This window comes from Dendrobates tinctorius, unplaced genomic scaffold (assembly GCF_039654945.1).
Source record: "Dendrobates tinctorius isolate UK_male_01 unplaced genomic scaffold, ASM3965494v1 ptg000083l, whole genome shotgun sequence".
Taxonomy (NCBI): Eukaryota; Metazoa; Chordata; class Amphibia; order Anura; family Dendrobatidae; genus Dendrobates; species Dendrobates tinctorius.
Window position 1 is genome coordinate 32085567 of NW_027361751.1, and position 20830 is coordinate 32106396.

General features: G+C 48.1%; 1 protein-coding gene across 3 annotated transcripts in view; it reads left to right on the forward strand.

Annotated features, from left to right (window-relative positions):
* Nucleotides 1-20830, forward strand: part of DEPDC1B (DEP domain containing 1B) — an 82530-nt gene that overhangs the window by 18361 nt on the left and 43339 nt on the right. For all 3 annotated transcript variants that reach the window (XM_073584283.1, XM_073584282.1, XM_073584284.1), the window contains exons 2-3: nt 4546-4811; nt 8213-8348. In XM_073584283.1, coding sequence (XP_073440384.1) covers nt 4579-4811; nt 8213-8348 — 369 coding nt within the window. In that variant the 5' untranslated portion in view covers nt 4546-4578. The remainder of the gene's footprint in view (nt 1-4545; nt 4812-8212; nt 8349-20830) is intronic.

The following is a 20830-nucleotide window of genomic DNA, read 5'->3' on the forward strand; positions in this document are numbered from 1 at the left end:
GTCCCCTTGAAGCAAATGGTGGTGACATCACACAGGTCCTTTAGCCTGCACCCAATATTATATGATGGTGACATCACTACATCACCCCCATTGGCTTCATATACAACCCGTCCCAGGTTGTGCTATCGCTATACACGACATTCATATTCTAACTTTACTTTCTTACAGTCGACACCTGATACACTGCTGTAAAGCTGGCAGCGCTGTTCAAGCACCATGTATTTCCGCCAGGAAATGCCCATCTACCGTAGTTATTAGTGTGATATTTTTTTTTTTTTTTTTTTTTTCTTCTTTTTCTTTTTCTTTTACAATCCATGTCACAATCCTGGCATTTTAACAGTGGTGTGTAGACTTTTTTTTTATATCCACATTATGCCTAGCATGTACGATAGTTGTAATGGTGATCCCATTCATCTTGGGGTCCATGTACATTAGCAGAACACACACAAACCTTTTCTTAAGGTACTGTCACACTTAGCGATGTACCAGCGATCCCGACCAGCAATATGACACGGTCAGGATCGCTGGCACATCGCTAAGTGGTCGCTAGTGAGCTGCCACACAGGCAGATCTCACTAGCGACATCGCAGGGGTCGGGGTCGCTACTTACCTGTCAGACGCGGCGATCCTGACGTCCTCCCGCACGCGTCGCTCGTCGTCACAGCAGGAAGCTGACGGCGAGAAACGGTCCAGCACGTTTTTGCGCGATCAGTGATAACCAGCGGGGGAGCGGTCGGAGGTAAGTATCAGACATAGCAATATCGCTATAACGTCACAAAAACCAGTGACGTTATAGCGATATTGATAGCGATATCGCTTAGTGTGACAGCCCCTTTACAGTCAGTTCTCTTTTTTGCTTTGATCCTGTCCCATTGTTTTTACAGAAAATACACAAGCTTCTGCAGAATCTGACCTTGTCTCTACACTCACCAGACACCTCCACTGTTTATCTTCAGAGAATGTGAGGTTGTGTTGGAGGTCAGAGACCCCTGTGATCTGGTGAGGTGCTGGGCATGACCTATGGTGGACATCTGGATGAGGTCGTAAGCTTGAAAGTTATTCAGGCCTGAAAATTTTGATCTTGATGGTTCCATCAGATTGAAAGGTGGATTAGTTGAAGTTTGGTCTGGCACCATGTGCAGTTATGTCCTGTGAATGTTGGTGCAGGGGTCACTTTCACAGTTGGGACGTTAATGAATAACTGACCAATGGGTACGGGTGAGAGCAATGTGTTTCTGAATCCAGGCTGTGGAGAAATCTTTAGCATTCATTGCTCAATTTGACTGTGAGAAATTTCATGTTTTCTTTTTCTTTTAAAAGTGTAAGCTTGAGAAAGCTAAAGCAGGCTCGGGAAATGAATCATTAGTTGTACTTACTTTTGAGGGCCAGGTATAGAGGCTTACATTGTAAACTTGGTCCTATTCTGGAAAGGGCTCCTCTGCGACAGATATTGATGACCCATGCTTAGGAGGATATACACCAAACGGGCAAAAGTATTGAATAAATCCTTTAATTTGTTTTTCAGTCAGTCACATTGCCCCCCTGTGAATAACATCACGCCCCTCGCTGTGCCGTCTGCCTTTAATAACATTCTTGAGAGAGTGGGTCATTCTAGGAACCTCGCTGCTAAATGCGTGGTCTTGTAATAGGACGTCACTAGTGTAATGAGTCAGTTTATGAATTTTCCTATCATGTAACTGTAGAAAAGGCGGTGACCTCACATCCAAAACTCATATGTTGATCCATTGCAGCTAAGCAAAAATGTATGAAACCGAACATGTGGTTCTTAGTTAAAGTGATCCTGTCACCAGGTTTGACCGATCTGAGATATGGCCACCACCTTTCAGCCCTTAAATACCGCATTATGAGCCCCCAAACCGACCTGCAAGAAAACAAAAAGACCTTTTATTATACTCTACCTGCGGGACAGGCCAGTCCGATGGCCGTCACTGGTCTTGGTCCGGCACCTCCCTTATTTTTGCGGTTCTGTCCTTGCTTCGTATGGATGACGCGTCCCTACATCATCCCCACAGTATTCCTGGCATCACGCTCCTGCTCAGGCGTGTTTCTCTGCCCTGACAAGGGTGGAGGAAAGTACTGCAGTGTGCAGGCATCAGGAAGGGTCAAACAGCCCTGGCGCCTGTGCATTACAGTACTTTTCTCTGCCCTAGCCAGGGCACAGTAGTACGCCTGCGCAGGAGTGCGATGCCGGGAAGACTGTGTGGGACGACTCGTCTTCCACACAAAGCAAGAAGAAGGGATGCATATGACCAAGACCAGCGGCGTCCATTCAGACTGGACCGCCCCGCAGGTGTCTTGCAGGTCGGTTTGGGGGCATGTATACAGCATTATAGAATGCTGTGTATCAGGCTTGTAAGGTGGTGGCCGTATCTCATATTGGTCAAACTAGGTGACAGGTTCACTTTAAAGTGGCAGCACGGTGGCTCAGTGGTTAGCGCTGCAGCCTTGCAGCGCTGGGGTCCGGGTTCGAATCCCACCAAGGACAACATCTGCAAGGAGTTTGTATGTTCTCCCCGTGTTTGCGTGGGTTTCCTCCGGGTACTCCGGTTTCCTCCCACACTTCAAAGACATACTGATAGGGAATTTAGATTGTGAGCCCCCATCGGGGACAGTGATGAAAATGTGTGCAAACTGTAAAGCGCTGCGGAATATGTTAGCGCTATATAAAAATAGATTATTATTATTATTATTATTATTAAAGGGAATCTGTCACCCCTTTTTTGAGATATCAAAAAAGATTTAATGATATAATTCAATTGTTTGTCACATAAGGATTCTCTTAGTACTTTTTCTTCCCCCTGAACCCGCACCTTTCATGCATAATTACCTTTTTTTATATCGGTTCAGATGTATGTAAACTGCTGCGGTCCGGTCCAATGGGCGGGGCTTATTCACCTGCTCTCCCCGTCTTGCTCTACACAAGAAGAAATGCGTAGAGCAAGAATCCTTATGTGACACACAATTGTATGATATCATTATATGATATCTCAAAAAAGGGGTGACAGATTCCCTTTAACACTCTGACTAGACTGTATGAAGACTACTGTCACATCACGGTGAACCTCTTAGTGAGTCCCTAACCTTTAAAGTTGCGGCACTGTGAGTCGACCACCAATGAAACGATATTGCATCGGCAGGAAGAGCTAACCAGGTGCCCGACACCACGCATGCTGCAAGGCAAAGACTCAGTTTATGAATTTTCCTCTCTCTTGCTCTTCCGTTGTACTACTCACAGTTGATTGCGAAATAAGGAACCACAGCAACGACACTCTGAAGTGGAGACCACGTAGTTAGATTGTGGTCACTGGGAGCTGAGACGCTCTGCTGACTATAACTGCAGAGTCCTAACTTCCTCTGGCATTAGCATCAGCACACAAACTGTGCCCTTGCTGGGATCTTCATGACATAGGTTTCCTTAGCCGAGCTGCAGGCAAGCCTTGCCTTGCATCACCAGGTACAATGCCAAGCATCAGATGGTGTGGTGGAAATCATGCCATCAATGGACTCTGGAGCAGTGGAAACGTGTGCTGTTTAGTGACGATCACTTTTTTTCTATCTGGCATCTTATGGATGTTTCTGGATTTGATGCAGGAGGGATAGTGTTTTTTTTTTTTATTTTTTTTTATGGGTCTCTCTAGGCCCCTTAGTTCCAGTGAAGGGGAATCTAAATCCTTCAGTATAGAAGACATTTTGGACAATTGTCGCCTCTAACGTTATGGAAACAGTTTGGGTGACGTTCTCTTCCTGTACCAGCATAACTGCCCATGAGCACAGAGCAAGACCCATAAAGTCATGGTTGGGTGAGCATGGGGTGGTGTAAGAACTATATCGACCCATACAGGGCTCTGACCTCAACTCATGCAACACCTTTGGGATGAACTAGAGTGGAGATTGTAAGCCCGACCCTCTCAGCCAACATCAGTGCATTACCTTACAAATGCTCTTCTAAATAAATGAGAATAATTCCCACAGAAACTTATAAAAGTCTTGCAGAAACCTTCTCAGAAAGTTTAAGCTGTTGTAGTTGCTAAACCCTTACCGACATACAGTCACACCATATATCGGCTCCCTGGCTTTGATGTGGACTCTGGAACTGCCGGCAAAGATGATGTATCTTCCATCCATCATCTGCTTCTAACAGTAATGAGTGCAGCCAAGCGTTTCCTGTGGCTGTTCACGTGTTAATTGCCTCTGTTGTGTTATGGGGGGCTGTTTTAAACACCCATAGGTGCCCCCATTTTTTACACTGTGCTGAAAATAACCCCTGTGTTTTCCTGATAAGAACTGTGTCAGTCTATGTCACTGCCACGCTGCCCTACAGCGCCCCTAGTGCATTACAATGTAATGTGTGTGAATGTGTATAATATTTATAAATAATGTGTGTATATAATAGGTTTTCTAGACCGGACAACCCTTTTATTGCTTGATAAGATACACAGATAAAAAAAAAAGAGAATATAATTGTTATACTAATTTTTCTTATCCTGTTGCTGTTCAGGTTCTAATCTTCGTTTGTTCTTTCAGTGGAATGAAACAATTGAACTTTTCCGCTCGGGGATGACCCAGAAGAAGCATCGCTTGCACTTTAAAACCTATGATCGCTGTTTCACTGCAACAGAAGCCGTGGATTGGTTGCATGAACTACTCCAATGTAACCAAAATTTTGGTCCAGAAGTAACTCGAGGTCAGACAATCCAGCTATTAAAGAAGTTCTTGAATAACCATGTAATTGAGGATGTGAAAGGAAGATGGGGTAAAGAAGACTTTGAGGATAGTAACAGCCTGTACAGGTAAACTCTGTGAATGTAAATGTTACGGTTAGAGGAAAATAAAGATGTACCTGAAAGTGGACCCTCTGGGTCACGGCTCCAGAGCCCCTGGGGGCGAGAGCCCAGGTGAGGACCACCCCCTATACAGGGAGTGTTAGGGACATGCCACCAGGGATAGAGCCGCAACAGCCGGAACCAAAGGGACGACTGAGGCAAATAGAAGGAAGGTACTGATGTGGACAATAAGCGAGGCACCGGGCAATGCAGGGGCCCAGTGGGGTACAGGACTGGAGAGCCAGGGGAGCACAGGACCGGAGGCTGAAAGGTAAGGAGCACAGATGAATAAGGAGAAGGACGGCAGGTAACCGAAACGGGAAGGAGAACGCAGGGAGCAGGACAGAGGGAAGAAAGCCTCAGGGAGACTGGGAGGGCAGAGCACTGGAAAGAAAGACCGGGGAAGGCAGGCAGCGAACAGCACTAACATACACAGACAGAGAACGAGAGGGGCCCGAGACAGTGAGCACCGCAGCAGACAGCGTCACCGTATATGATAATCAGGCGTCTTACCTGAGCTGGCGCCGGGCATATGTAGCGGTGGGCGCCGCCATCTTGGGGGCGGAGCTAGCGCGTCACATGATTCAGGAGGCCGCGTGCTGTGTGCTGGTACCCGTCGCCGAGGGAGCCGGAGGCCAGGCGCGGGGGCGCGCTGAAGAGCAGGAGCGCGCCGGACCGAGCGCGCAGCAAGGTAAGCAGGAGCAGGGACTAGCGCCGTGACAGTAAATTATCTGCATGGTCGAGTCTTTGATGTTCAGGATACCTGTTTACCCCCTTCCTCTTTTTAATTTTCAACAAAAGACACCAAGAAGAAGAAACAAAAATGTGAAACCATAAAATATAGGATTAGTTCTAAAAAGCTAATTATCATCTGATTTTAAAATCTTAGGACTGCCTCACATCACTTGACATATCAGTTTTGTTTTTACATAGAATGTAGTGAGGAAAACAAAAGTCAAATTGGTATCCGTTTTATACACATTTGAGCACATATCCATTTAAGTACTTTTTTTTGTGCTTTTTCACCTTTAAAATAATTGTTTTCTATAATGTTGCAGTCTATGGGAGACGGATGCATGATCAGAGAATGTTAGAGTTGGAAGGGGCCTCCTGGGTCATAAAGTCCAACCACCTGCTCAATGCAGGATTCACTAAATCATTCCAGACAGATGTGTGTACAGCCTCCTTCCATTGAAGGAGAACTCACCACCACTCGGGGCAGCCTGTTCCACTCACCCGCACTGTCAAAAAGATTTTTCTAATTTCAGTCTCATTCCGTTGCTTCTAGTGTTTCCTTGAGCAAATGAGAATAATGATGATCCCTCTATACTGTGATATCCCCTCAGATATTTGTAGACAGCAACTAAGTCAGTTTCAGTATACCACCCTACCCGCGCCCTCCGTTCTGCTGATGACCTGAGATTAGCATCCTCAATAGTCAGAACCTCCCACTCCCGTCTCCAAGACTTTACACGTGCCGCGCCAATTCTTTGGAATGCACTTCCCAGGTCAATACGATTAGTCCCCAATCCCCACAATTTTAAGCGTGTCCTGAAAACGCATTTATTCAGACTGGCCTACCACCCCAACACATTAACCTAATCTATCCCTGTGTGGCAGAGCCAAAAGTTTTACCATAACCAGGTTCCCCGCATCATGTTCCCACATGCTTTATGCCTCCATTAGCCCTCTGTGTCTGTACTGTTACACACTTAACATTATGACTGGTCCATACAATCAGGGTAACTGTTACCACCCACCTTTCGTGTCTCCCTCTTTCCTCATAGACTGTAAGCTTGCGAGCAGGGCCCTCTTTCCTCTTGGTATTTGTTATAATCTACTGTATGTGATTATTGTTATGCTGTAATGTCTATTGTCTGTACAAATCCCCTCTGAAATGTAAAGTGCTGCGGAATATGTCGGCGCTATAAAAATAAAATTTATTATTATTATTATTATTAAGTCTACTCTTAGCCTTCTTTTTTGCAAGCTAAACATTCACAAATCCTTTAACTGTTCTTTGTAGGACATGTTTGCAGTCCGCTCAATCCTGGTAGCTCTTCTTTGAACTTGCTTCAGTTTTTCAATGTCTTTTTTTAAACTATGGTGCACAGAGCGGGACACAGTATTCCATATGAGTGCCCCTGCGCTGCTTCCATGCTGTGGTGGTAAACCTACCTCTGCTTGCCGACTGGGAGAGAGAGTTCGGTACAGCAGCTCAGGAGTGCACTAATCCTGGTAAGCAGGAAGCTGGAGACAGGCAGCTGTGTGCTCCTGAAGGTTAATCTTGACACAACTCCTTTTAATTTGCAATTTAAGGAAAACCCCTTTTATCCCATATCCACATGATAAAAAATTACTTGCTAATTACTACTCGATCTGCTTGGACTCCCTGCAGAGTCCTGTCTTGAACAGAGTGATGCATGTATGCTCAATTGTATGCTCAATGAGACTGCCAGAAATAGTTGAGCACTGTACTGTTCTTTCTGACAGTCCCATAGACAATTAAAGGCGTGGGTGCTGAGCATGCGCCCCTCCGCTCCTTGCTAGCAGTCTGATCTCTAGCGATCTACAAATTGGCCCCCAATGGCATTGCAAAGTCCAGAATTGAAAGGCGAGCACCGTCATAACCTCCAAACCGCCTTAGATATGTGTGAAAGAGACGCAGCCGGCAATTAACTGCTAACCCTTAGGTGTACATTCATAGAAAAAAGCAAATCCACATTGCAAAAGTACAGAAGGAATGGCACTCACCGGGCAAAGAAGTCAAGGCTTTATTGTAAAAACATATTTAACGGGAGAACGGGTGCTACAACGAAGTAATGACGATCGTTTTGGGCAGAACAAGCGCTTCCACGGGTCACCCGTGGAAGCGCTTGTTCTGCCCGAAACGATCGTCGTTACTTCTTTGCAGCACCCATTCTCCCGTTAAATATGCCATTCCTTCTGTACTTCCCCAGTGGCATTACTTGCAATTTTGTGGTGATCTCTTTAATTCTTCCATAAAAGTGAAAGGAGAAACATGCGTATGTATGTATGTATAGATAGATATATGTTGCTCCCTCACTATTCATTCTCTGCCAGGGTCACGCAGCAGCGTAGTAGAAGGCAATGGATTCCTATTCTTGACCTAGCATAGCCCGGGTTCCTCAGGTGTGTTGAGGAGCTGCCATAAATGTCCTTTTAAAGTGAGAAATAATATTACAGTGGTTTTGTGAGACAAGGGGCATGTGATAATTTCCCTGACGCCCAACTGTCCTCCAATCCCAGGCATCATGCAATTGTTGTAACTTTGTTGTTCATCTCTTGATTGTTTTTCTCTCTCTTTTTTTTTTTTTTTTTTTTTTTTTTTTTACATTTAACTCCAGGTTTCCGCCAACATCACCTCTTAAACCATACCCCAAAAGACCTCAGCAAAGAGTGGACCCTCTCCCATTCCCTCGCTGGTCTGATGAAGAGTCTGTGATGTCACATGCTTATATTCCTGTGAAACCTCTTGTAATGGTTTGTATTATTTTTTTACCATGGTATTGGTTTTTGTATCAGCTGTATGTGAATAATTGTCGAAGAGCATCAGATTTCACTACTATTGATGGTCTGTCCCTGTAATGCACCAATACTTGGGCAGCCACAGCTGGGGGATTTCGGCATTCAGGAGTGGGGAACGTCTTCTGACCTCTGATTGTAAAATGCATTACATGATAAGGAGAGGATGTGATGAGAATAACCTATTACAAAGACGTCTCCCTTGCCGTAGTCCCTTAAGGGGCGAACATTCTGTGCCCTCCTCATGTCACTGCACCATGTTATGTGTTGTCTAATTTACAGAATGTTTTCTAAGATGCCTCCTGCTGCACTTTCATCTGCACGGCTGATGCCCAATTATGCTGATATATTCACTCCTCGGTGAGATAAGGGAAAATGTTAATCAAAGGCATTTCCTCTCCTTCCACATATCAGCACTTCAGTTTTCAAGGACAAGACAAATTGCTCTGGTATGGATTTGATTTTGTGGCTTGCATACGCCTCAGGTCTTTCTGGAGGTTGCCGCTCAAGCAATCGAATCGTAGAAACGCAACCATTTAAATCTTTAGGGCAGGTTCACATGACTGTATTTTCAATCTGAGGGCTGTCCAGCGCTTGGATAAATGTTATTCAATGGGACAGTGCAGATAAGCGGCTTTTTTTTTTTTTTTTTACGAACTTATTCTGGCCATGAAAATCGCAGCATGCACTAGCCACAAGAGCATAAGGAGGGTCATCCACACACCCTTGAAGGCAAGAACTGGAGGGCCTCATTGAATTTTGGAGACTAAAAACATTTAATGTGCAACATCTGGTGGTGTAGAAAAGTGGGGGCTAATCCAGGCTTTATTCCTTATTCTCTGGTGACCGGCCGGTCTGTTATGACCCCCACACCCTCCCGCAAGTGACACTAAAAACCCACTCAGGCAAGATGCTTGTGGGAGGGCAGCACAACACCTCCAAGGCATAAAAGAACAGCTCATGCCAGGTGTCCACCTTTGATAACCAATAGTTGAAGGTTGAAGATGAATGAGGGCGTATGCTTGTTTGGTTGGCCAGGTATGACCATCTTTGAAAACTTTTCCCTCATTGTCCAAAATACCCGGTCATCATGGCGTGGATGCTGGGAGGGTGTCATGAAATTGGCCCAGGCCTTTGACAATGTACCCCTGCTTCTGCTGTGTCTCCCCCTCGCCTCCCCTCCTTAGTTGGACAAGAGGAAGCTTGCCCCCTTCCGCTAGTGTCTGATGGGAATGTTTTCAACATATTTTCCACAATGGATTTCTGGAATCGCAACATTTTAGTAGAACTCTTCTATGGAAGGAGATGGGCAAACTTCTCCTTGTAGCGTGGGTCTAGCAGGGTAAACAACCAGTACTTTTTTTTTTTTTTTTGTTTGGATAAGCTAAGGGTCACTAGAAAGACAGAGGTACTTAAAGTCTACCATATGTATCAAGGTCTCTAAAGCCAACACTTCCCTGTTTCCACCATGATGACGACTCTCCACTTCAACCTCCTCCACATTGCTACCCAATCCACGGTAACTAATTCTTCTCCGGTGTGCAGTTTGTCTCCTAGACCTATTAGCTTCAGCAGAGCCTGTTGCCGTTTCGCTGAGGCAGTGCTGCAGAGTTCCCAGCATCAGGCTGATGTGGACGACTTTGAGATACCATATCGGAGATGGAGAGGAGCAGATGTGGGAAACCCTGATAGAAGTAGGGCCAGCAATCCTCGGTATCGGGAGCACATGTGCCATGCCATGCTGGGACTTGGACCCAGCCTCCACAATGTTCATCCAGTGTGCCGTCAGTTAAATGTATCATCTCTGCGCCCAAGCGCTTGTCCACGTGTAGTCGTTAAGTGAACAATCCCAGTAACCGCGTTGGTAAGAGCACTGGTGATGTTCCTGGACAAGGTTGGGACGCAACACCAGAAGAATAAGTAGCGGCTGGGACAGGGTACCAAGGGACGGCTGCTGCCATGAGTCAGCAGAAATCCTCCATGTCAACAAGCCGAAACAACATTTCCACGGCAAGTAGCCTGGAAATGTGCCTATTTAGTGTTTTTGGACCTGTGGGTGGATGGGTGCAAACTTTCTCATTTGTTCCAAGGCCTGGGGTAGAGACAACTGAATGCTGTTCTGGGACAAGGATTTGGAAGTGCCTGATGATGGTGCATCAGAACGTGCAGGGCAGGAGGCATCTGCGCCAGGGTCATGGACAGGGGATTGGGAAGCACCTAGCATAGGGGAAGAGGGAGTGGTGTCACCTGCTGGGACCAATCAGGGACCCAGGCATTTGGCCCACCAAATCAGGTGCTTAGATGACATGAGCCTGATCATGCTGGTGGTGGTTAGGTTCTTAGTGACCATGCCCCTGCTGATCTTGGCAATACACACATTGCAAATGGCCATTTTTTTCTCTAATCCCCTCCATGACAGCACACAGAAGGGTTGCCTCCCCATCCTAATTAGGGACAGGAAACAAGAGGTTAAATAGCCCTCCCCTTCCTCTAATCCCCAGTGTTTTCCTGTCCCTAATAGTGATTGAAGCGGTTCTGTGTGCTCCGTGGATGGGGCCAGCGAGATCCCGGAGTTTTCTTACCTGTGAGCCGGGCAGCCGGGGTCGATCGTCCCGGACCTTCCTCCCCGGACGCTGCTCCCGCCGCTGGCGGGACCCGCACCGTCCTCCGACGCTCCGGCAGTGCTGGATCGTGAGTCGGACTGGGGGCCTCCCGTAGCTCCTCAGCCCAGGATCCACTCCCCCCGCGCGCTGCATGCTCGTCTCTAACCGAGCGGCATGTACCGGAAGTGACGTTCACCGCCGGGTCCGAAGGCGCGACGTCCCTTCCGCCTTGCGTTCCACAGTGGAACGCACCACCATCTTGGCGGGAAATTTAAAAAAAAAATGACAGGTGGCGCCAGGAACTGAGGGGGAGCGACCTCATCCGATTGGATGAGGTAAGGAAATGCTGGATCTCGGTTCCGATTTAAGGACCCTGATGGAAGACTCCATAAGGTAGGACTAACGTCTGCATGATGGATGTGTCTTCCCTCAAAGCTGCTTCTGTAGAGCCCAGCACAAACCCTGGCCCAGTGAGTACACTTGGAAAAGGGTATACACCTTTTTGGTTTAGGACCCATTCTTAGGGGCCCCCTCCTTTTCTCTCTTTCAGGGAGAACAGGATCCTACACCAAAAACGGAAGAAAAACCTACAAGCCGCAAATGCGCCATCTGTAGGAAAAAAAACTCCCCTCCGATTATAAAAAGACCTTGTGCCAGCAATGCACGGCAAAAATCGTCCGGGAGGAACTACCATCCCTGATAGAGAGGGATGATGCGACAGAAAATCCAGTCGTCCCTGGCTACCTTCTCCCAGTCATTCGGGGGGGGGGGCCCTCAACCTCAAGGAAGAGAAAATATGCCCCTGAGGACATCTCATATTCCGAACGCGAGTCATCGGTTTCAGCGGATTGGAGGGAAGGGGGTGAATTAACCCCAACCCAGACAGAGGATGGTAAGGGATGGTTCTTTTCCTCAGACGATATGAAGGAACTACTCTCAGCAGTCAGGAACACAATGGGAGTAGAAGAAGATAGACCGCTCAGTGCAGGATGATCTATTTGGTGGCCTGAAGTCCAGGAAGAAAATGGTTTTTCCTATCCGTGATAATATCCAGAGTCTAATCTTGGAAGAATGGGAACTCCCGGAAAAGAAGCTAAGTATCCCAGGCGAAATGAAGGATCGGTTTCTCCTGGACGAAGAAGCCTCGAAACCTTGGACTGAGATTCCAAAAGTAGATATCCAGGTAGCCAGAGTAGCTAAAAAAACTACGCTACTCTTCGAGGACTCCTCGCAGCTCAAGGACCCGCTTGACCGAAAGATGGATAGTCTACTGAGGAAGTCCTGGGAAGCCTCAGCAACTTCCTTAAAAACAAATGTGGCATTGGCCTGTGTAACTAGAACCCTATACCTCTGGCTCCAGCAGTTAGAGGACCATATAAAAAGAGGAACTCCGAGGGAAGATCTTCTAACTTCTCTACCGCTTCTACAGAAGGCAGGAGCTTTTTTAGCGGACTCCTCAGCAGAATCGGTCCGTGTTGCGGCAAGAACATTCGTGCTTTCCCACACCACCCGAAGGGCCTTATGGCTGGAAATGTGGAGTGGAGATATCCTATCAAAATTATGCTCTATTCCATTCAAGGGCGAATACGTATTTGGTCTGGCATTGGACGAACTATTAGAGAAAGTGACAGACAAGAAGAAAAATCTTCCCAAGCCGAAACCGTCCAAATAAAAGCCCTATCACCCATCCCAAGCTCAAACCCCTCAATACAGGGGTAAAGGAAAAACAGGGCGATGGAGCTACCCAAAAGGCGGAAGAGGCAGGAATGTTTAACAACTCCCGCTCAGACAGAGATAAGAAATGACGCCAAGCAGGTAGGGGGCAGAATCGCAAACTACTTCCCGAGTTGGCAGAAGATAACAAACGATCGAAGAATCCTGGACTTGGTCAGATGGGGAGTAAAAATAGAATTCTCCTCCAGCCCTCCTCAAAACCTGGAAGTAACACATCTTCCTTCGGCAAGACTTCAAAAAGTTCTGCATTCAGAACTCCAAAAGATGCTGTCATCGGCAGTGATCTCACCAGTTCCAGAATCGGAGCAGGGTCAAGGCCACTACTCCTGGCTGTTCTTAGTAAAAAAAGCCAAGTGGGAAATATCGGGTCATCATCAGCCTAAAGAAGCTGAACCAAGATGTCCGGTACCAACGCTTCAAGATGGAATCGATAAAGACCATGATACCATTGATCGGAGAAGACTTTGCCATGGCCACTATAGATCTCCAAGAGGCCTATTACCACGTACCCATCCATCTCATTGACAATATCTAAGGTTCGCGGTCACTCTAGACGAAGAAGTGCACCACTTCCAGTTCAGAGTCCTGCCCTTCGGCATGTCTTCGGCACCCCGAACATTTACAAAAATAATGGCAGAAGTGGTAGCATTCTTCAGAGGAAAGGACATATGTGTCGTCCCTTACCTGGACGACCTCCTGGTCATGTCTCCCTCCAACACCACTCTAAAACAACACCTGCAATCAGTCCTGGAGACCCAGGCATCCCTAGGCTGGATAATAAATTGGGAAAAATCAGATCTGAATCCCTCAACCAGGAAGGTCTTTCTAGGGATCCTCCTAGATTCCCAGAACCAAATATCCTTTCTTCCATCCACCAAGCAGGTGGGCGTGAGATCAAAAGTTCGGACTCTAAAAAGTTAGAAAACAGTGACCATAAGGTTTGCCATGTCAACATTAGGGTCAATGACTTCTTGCATCCAAGCGGTCCCCTGGGCCCAGGCCCACTCGAGGATACTCCAGAGATATATACGCCTTTCCACCATTTCCCCTAATACTGAAAACTCTGCAAAAGGTCCGGACAGACGGGGTCAACACTATCCTGATCGCCCCTCTCTGGCCAAAAAGTAGCTGGTTCAGAGCCCTAAAACTAATGAACTCAGAGGGTCCCCTGATCCTACCTTTGAACCGCAACCTTCTACATCAAGGTCCCATCCCTCACCCGGCTCCCCACAGCTTAAGCTTAGTAGAAACTGAAAGAAAAAGAGCGCAATAGGGTCTTACCCGAGAAACTGAGAATGTAAAGTAATTCGTTATACTCCCCTTTTGTAGGAGAGTATCAGACATAAAGGAACAAAGGTCAGCTTGCTGCACATCCAAATGACCACGCCGTGGCCATAAATCATCAGATTCAAAGAAAATAACTTTTATGGATTAAGCGTGCGCTGCCAGACCATCACTCCTCACAAGTGGTGTGCTTTATACATTTATTCCCAACGCGTTTCAAAGTTAACAACTTCTTCCTCAGGGGATGACATGTATACATGTCATCCCCTGAGGAAGAAGTTGTTAACTTTGAAACGCGTTGGGAATAAATGTATAAAGCACACCACTTGTGAGGAGTGATGGTCTCACAGCTTAAGCTTGGCAGCCCGGCTTCTGAAACCACAATTCTGAAAGTCAGAGGCCTCTCAGATGCGGTGTTATCCACCTTACAAAAAAGTAGGAACCAATCTCAAACACCATATATTCCAAAATATGGAAGACTTTCTCAGCATGGTATGGATCCACTCCCATAGATCCCCAGGTACCTTGAGGGTCCAAGTATCAGTCCTGAGTTCTTACTTTGACCAAAAACCTAGCAGAGCATCGATGGATCAAGAGATTTATGTCAGCAGCTTCCAGAATCCGTCCAAATAAATCCAGCATGGTCCCAGCATGGGACCTGAATATAGTACTAAAGGGTCTAACGAACCCTCCATTTGAACCTATCGACCAGACCCAGATAGATAAACTATCCTGGAAAACAGCACTACTCGTAGCCCTTACAACGGCAAGAAGAGTGGGCGAAATTCAGGCTCTGTCCATCAGAGAGCCCTATCTAAGAATTCTGGACGATAGAATAATTTTCCGACTAGACCCTTCCTTTGTGCCAAAAGTGTCTTTGGATTTCCACAGGTCCCAGGAAATAATACTGCCCTCCTTCTGCGATAACCCGAAGGATGAGAGAGAAGTGGATTCCATTCTCTGGACGTCCGGCGAGCAGTCCTGGTCTATTTGGAAGAGACAAAACTCTGGAGGAAAAATCAAAATCTTTTTGTTCAGTATGGCGGACCGAACAAAGGGAAAAAAGCGTCCAAAAGCTCCCTAGCTAACTGGATCAAGGAAGCAATCATGGCCGCTTATAAAAATCAGGATCTACCTCCTCCGGTATCCCTGAAAGCCAACTCCACTAGAACATCTCCTTGGTAGAAAAGACTAATGCATCCATTGAGCAGATCTGCAAAGATGCGACCTGGTCTTCAGTCCATACCTTCACTAGGCATTATAGATTAGATCTTATGTCAGTACGAGATCTAGCCCTTGGCAGGAAAGTCCTGCAAGCTGTGGTCCCTCCCTAAACCATTATTCTTTGGTATACCTCCTGTGTGCTGTCGTGGAGGGGATTAGAGAAAATAGAACTACACTTACCGGTAGTTGGGTTTCTAAGACCCTCCACAACAGCACGGGTAATTTCCCCCCTAACAAATTTTGTTCATGTGACTTATATGAATAAATAATATTTCAAGCATTCACTCTATGTGGTCCTTGGAAAACACTGTGGATTAAAGGAAGGGCAGGGCTATTTAACCTCTTGTTTCCAGTCCCTAATTAGGATGGGGAGGCAACCTCCTGTGTGCTGTCGTGGAGGGTCTTAGAAACCCAACTACTGGTAAGTGTAGTTCTATTTTTGTTTCAGAGCTTTCTTTAAAAAAGTCCCAGACTGGGGAACACCTAACTTTGATGGAGAAATCCCGGAGTGTCTGAGGAACACTTGCCCGCCTTCTCACTCTGATCACCCCATTGCCTCTTCCTGCCTGTTTCGGTGCTGCTGATTTCCCCCCCCCCCCCCCCCTCAGCGCTGCTTGCCTTGCTCTGCATGTCAGCTTCCCAAGTTGGGTCGGTCACTTCGTCATCCATCACTGCTTCTTCTACTGCTGCACCCTGGTCCTCCGGACTTGGTGACTTAACAACAACCTGACTTATTGTCAACTGTGTCTCCTCATCATCTTCCTCCATTAACATAATTTGCCGGTCCCCACCATCCTCTTCTTGTGTTCCCTCTTGGAACATGCAGGGTGAGACAACAATTAAGAAATTATGTTGTAAAGAGCTCCTCGGAGTGTCCTAGTGTGGGATCACTGATCTCCTGGGACTCAACATGGTGGGAGGAAGGAGGATCATGGTGAAAATTAAGAGATCCTGACTGGTGGCTGGTGAGACTGGACCTTGTGGAAGACTGGGTGGTTCTGGCAAGCCTGCTGGAAGCATTATCTGCTATCCAACCGACCACATATTCACAATGCTCTGACTTCAGAAGTGATGTACCATGCCGACCTGCAAAGTGGGACAGGAAACTATACATCATGGATGGACATGTTTCTTGTGCTCCAGCAACAGGCATATTTGCACTTGCCCCACGTCCTCGGCTTCTTGGTGGGAGGAAAGAGGATCAGGGTGAGGATTAAGTGATCCAGACTGTTGGCTGGCGAGACTGGACTGTGTGGAAGACTTGGTGGTATTTGTAAGCATACTGAATACTGCATATCTGCTATGCAATAGAGCACCTGTTCCATGGATTGAGTGATGGTCAATGGAGCAGATCTGTTCTTCCAGCTGGGACCATGGTCGCTTAAGCTGACATCCTGTAGAAAGTCAAATCTGTGTTCCTCTTGATTGAGCCATATTGTCCTGGCTGTTGCTCTGGCAAGTCACCTGATTCTTCTTGCAGAATGATAGAATTCTCTTTTTATATCCACATCTGTCGCTCAGGTCAGGGGGAGGTGGGATGAGTTTGACTTATACAATAGGTAATCAACATATTAACAAACATCTATTGTTCAATTACCCTGCCTTCCTGTCATACTAGATTACAACACAATATGCTGCAACAAACTTCGACTCGAGTCAATCTTATAGGCTCATAGTAACAATAGTCTGTTTCTTGAACAACCAAAGGAAAACAGAAATTCAAAAGTCAACCTAAAGAGAAGTCTATGCCTCCTGGCCTACTGAGAATAGACATATGGGTAATTAAGAATAAATGCTGTATCATCACAACACCCTTTTTGATCTAAATGATTGGCCCAGATAAAATACAGTAGCCTGTACTCTCCTCCCAAGCCGTTGAAGCCTTGTCTCCACTCGCGGTCCCAGGGCTCTCGTATGACATGTGCCCGGGCGCCCAATCATCGCCGGCATCACTGGCCCCGCCTTCGGATGTTTTGAACTTGAAGAGGAAGTCAGAGGTCAGCATCAGCCTTGTCTTCCTCTTCATGTCCGAAGGCGGAGACAGTGACGCCAGCGATGATTGGGCGTTGGGCACCTTGTGTCATACAACCGCACGAGAGCCCCTGGACCACAATTGCAGACAACGCCGGAGCTGAGATGCCACAGGAGGCGAGTATAGCCTTTTCTCCTTCGTCTCATTGGGGGACACAGGTACTGTGGGTGTATGCTACTGCTGCCTGGAGGCTGACACTAAGTGAAAAAAAGAGGTTAGCTCCTCCGCCGTATACACCCTCGCCCCGATTGCGGGCGGAAGCCAGTTTTTTGCTTAATGTCTGTTGGAGGCACACGTCGGTCTGTCTCAAGACTGATTTTATTTATTTTTTTTCTTTTCTTTTTCCCCATGAGGATAAGACAGGGACGACGGACCCTATTGAAAGGGTCCGATCTCCACAAACCAACAACGGGCGAGCACGTGTGAGTGTCCCTCCACGTATCCTCTCCCGTAACGGGGATTTTTTCTGGATGTTCTATTTTTTCACAATGAAGATGAGATAGGGGAGACGGATCTTATGAAAGGGTCCGATCTCCCCAAACCAGCAACGGGCGATCACATGCGAGTGCCCCTCCATGTATCCTCTCCCGCCACGTGGGATATTGTCAGACCACGGAGGTGAGATATGGGCGACGGACCCTATGGAAGGGGTCCGATCTCCCCAAACCAACAACTGGTTGGTGGCCATGGCCTGGGCGGACGCCGGAGGAAATTTAGGCCGGAACTAGGCCGCAAAGAAAAGTCCGCCCCCCCAGGATCTTTCTTTTTCTTCCGGGGGCCAGCCTGCTGTACTGGCGCGCAGATTAAAGCGACGCCTCGCACGCTGAGGACACAGGAGACACAGGACTGGGGTAAGTGCTGCCCCACCGAGAGGCCACGCTATCAGGAACAAAGAGCGCCCTCCCCCCCCGGCGTTTTTTTTGTCAGCACGGAGACCTGACAGGTACAACATGTCAGGAAAATCTAAGACACATACGTTCCTATACGGTGCATGCATCTCCTGTCAGTCAGCTTTTCCGCGGGCGCAGACCAAACGGATATGCGAAGCCTGCGAGTCCGAACGCGCTCAGGAGCCCTCCCCTGCGACTGAGCCCAGTGTAACAGGCCCCCCGGAATGGGCATTATCACTGTCGCAATCTATGGCGTCACTTACAAGAGCAATCGAGTCCCTTCGGGCCCCAGATACGGTCAGGGACAGTTGCTCTCCTGTCTTAGAGGGGTCCTCTACCTCACAGGAGCCTCCGGCCTGCAGGGGCCGCTCTCACTCCAGGCAGGCGCATGGGTAACGAACTCACACGGCGTCTCCCGGTCCATCCGGTGCCTCGGCATCCGTGAGCTCTGCTTCTCGCTCCCCGTCACCAGCAGTCGATAGCAATCAAGGCTCGGACTACGACTCGGATATACCCCTTGACCTAGATACGCCAGGTGGTCAGGAAACGGTTGGCAGTCTCATAGAAGTCGTCACCCAGACTCTTGGGATTGAGGATGATTCCACTCTGGCTGCGGGCCATAAGTTGTAATTTAAGCGTGTCAAACGTCCCCATAGAGTATTTTACACTCACCCTGAATTTGAGGACATAGTGCAAAGACACAGAGAACGGCCGGACAGGCGGTTCTCGGGTCAGAGGGCACTCGAGGCAAAGTACCCCTTTTCCCCCGGATCTCCATAAAAAGTGGACGGAATCCCCAACGGTGGATCCACTGGTGTCACTCTTGGCTACAAAAACTCTACTATCTTTGCCTAGTGGTTCTTCTATTAAGGATCCCACTGATCGTCTCATAGAGAACTTGGCACACTCAGTGTTTGAGGCATCAGGATCAGCGCTCTTGCCTTCGTTCGCAGCAACGTGGGTAGTCAAGGCCATGATTTCTTGGTCAGAAACTTTGAAAAGAGCCTTGCAGGACCTAGACCTACCAGCGGAAGTATCAGAAATCCAAAATCAGATAGCCATGGCGGGGGACTACTTGATTAATGCATCTTTAGATGCTGCCAACTGCACTGCACTTACAGCCGCAAATGCAATCTCCATTAGGAGAGCGCTATGATTAAGGACATGGCGGGCCGATTCAGCCTCAAAAAAGTCCTTGACAGCGCTACCTTACCAGTGTGGCCGCCTGTTCGGAGAGAGGTTAGATCAGCTCATCTCCGACTCCACAGGAGGCAAAAGTGGCTTTCTTCCTCAGCAAAAGGCCAAACCGCCGTTTCATCACCAGTTGCAGGCGCGTTTTCGGGCCTTTCGCAACCCCGGGTGGACGACAGCTGCTAATTCCGCCACATCAGGGCGTCCCAATCACAATAGGGACCGACAGGTCTCATATAGAGCCAACCCATTGGGGAGGATGCGTGCTAACCAGTCTAGGTCGAGAGGATCCAGGTCCCAAAGATCTTCAGCCAAATGACTCGGGGCATTTGTCAGGCGGCACCAGCAGGGTAGGCGGCCGCCTACTCCGGTTTCACCATGCCTGGCTCAATTTTGCACACGACACATGGGTGAGAGAGCTGGTGTCCACAGGGTACAAGATAGAATTTGTCAGGTACCCCCCAAGACGATTTTTTCTTTCCCGTCTTCCCAAGTCCCCATGGCCATCCTGCACTCCCGGGGCATAGTAGAATTCCCCTACTTAGATGACCTCTTGGTCAAGGCCCCTTCAAGGCAGGCATGCAAGGAAAGTGTCAGCATTACGCTAGATACTCTTGCCCACTTAGGGTGGTTGGTCAATGTAAAGAAGTCATCCCTTGTTCCAGCTCAGAGAATTTCCTTTTCAGGGATGACCTTCGACACTTGCCGAGGGTTGGTAAGTCTCCCTCGAGACAAGGCCCTAGCCCTCCGGCAGGGGGTGCGAGGACTGCCCCAACCAGTCCCTCACACCATCCGTTTCGGCATGAGGATTCTGGGGAAAATGATGGAAGCGATCCCGTTCGCCCAGTTTCATCTTCCTCCCCTGCAGCACGTCCTCTTGTCAGCCTGGGACAAGAACCCATTCACGCTCGATCATCGGTGCCGGTTGTCCTCTCAGGTCAGGCAGTCACTAGAGTGGTGGACAATGAGTTCCTCCCTGCTTCAGGGGAAACCCTTCCCCCCCAGATCAGTGGCTGGTGGTCACAACCGACGCCAGCCTTCTTGGCTGGGGAGCGGTTTTTCGCCACCACACGACCCAGGGAAGGTGTTTTCTGCAGGAGGCACGCCTCCCAATCAACTTGTTGGCGATACGGGCGATCCGGCTGACTGCATCGATTCCATCACCTTCTAGCAGGCCGCCCTGTCCAGATTCAGTCGGACAAGGCCACGGCGGTGGCTTACATAAATCATCAGGGGGGCACCCGCAGCAGGGCAACCATGCGCGAAGTAGGGCACGTGCTTCGCTGGGCCGAGAGGAACTGCTCGCTGATATCTGTGGTCCACATCCCGGGGGTAGAAAACTGGGTGGCAGACTTTCTCAGCCGGCAGGGCTTGCGTCTGGAGAATGGTCACTTCACCCAGAGGTTTTTCAGCAGATTTGCCAACAGTGGGGAACACCGAATGTGGATCTGATGGCGTCCAGGGTGAACGCCAAGGTGTCCT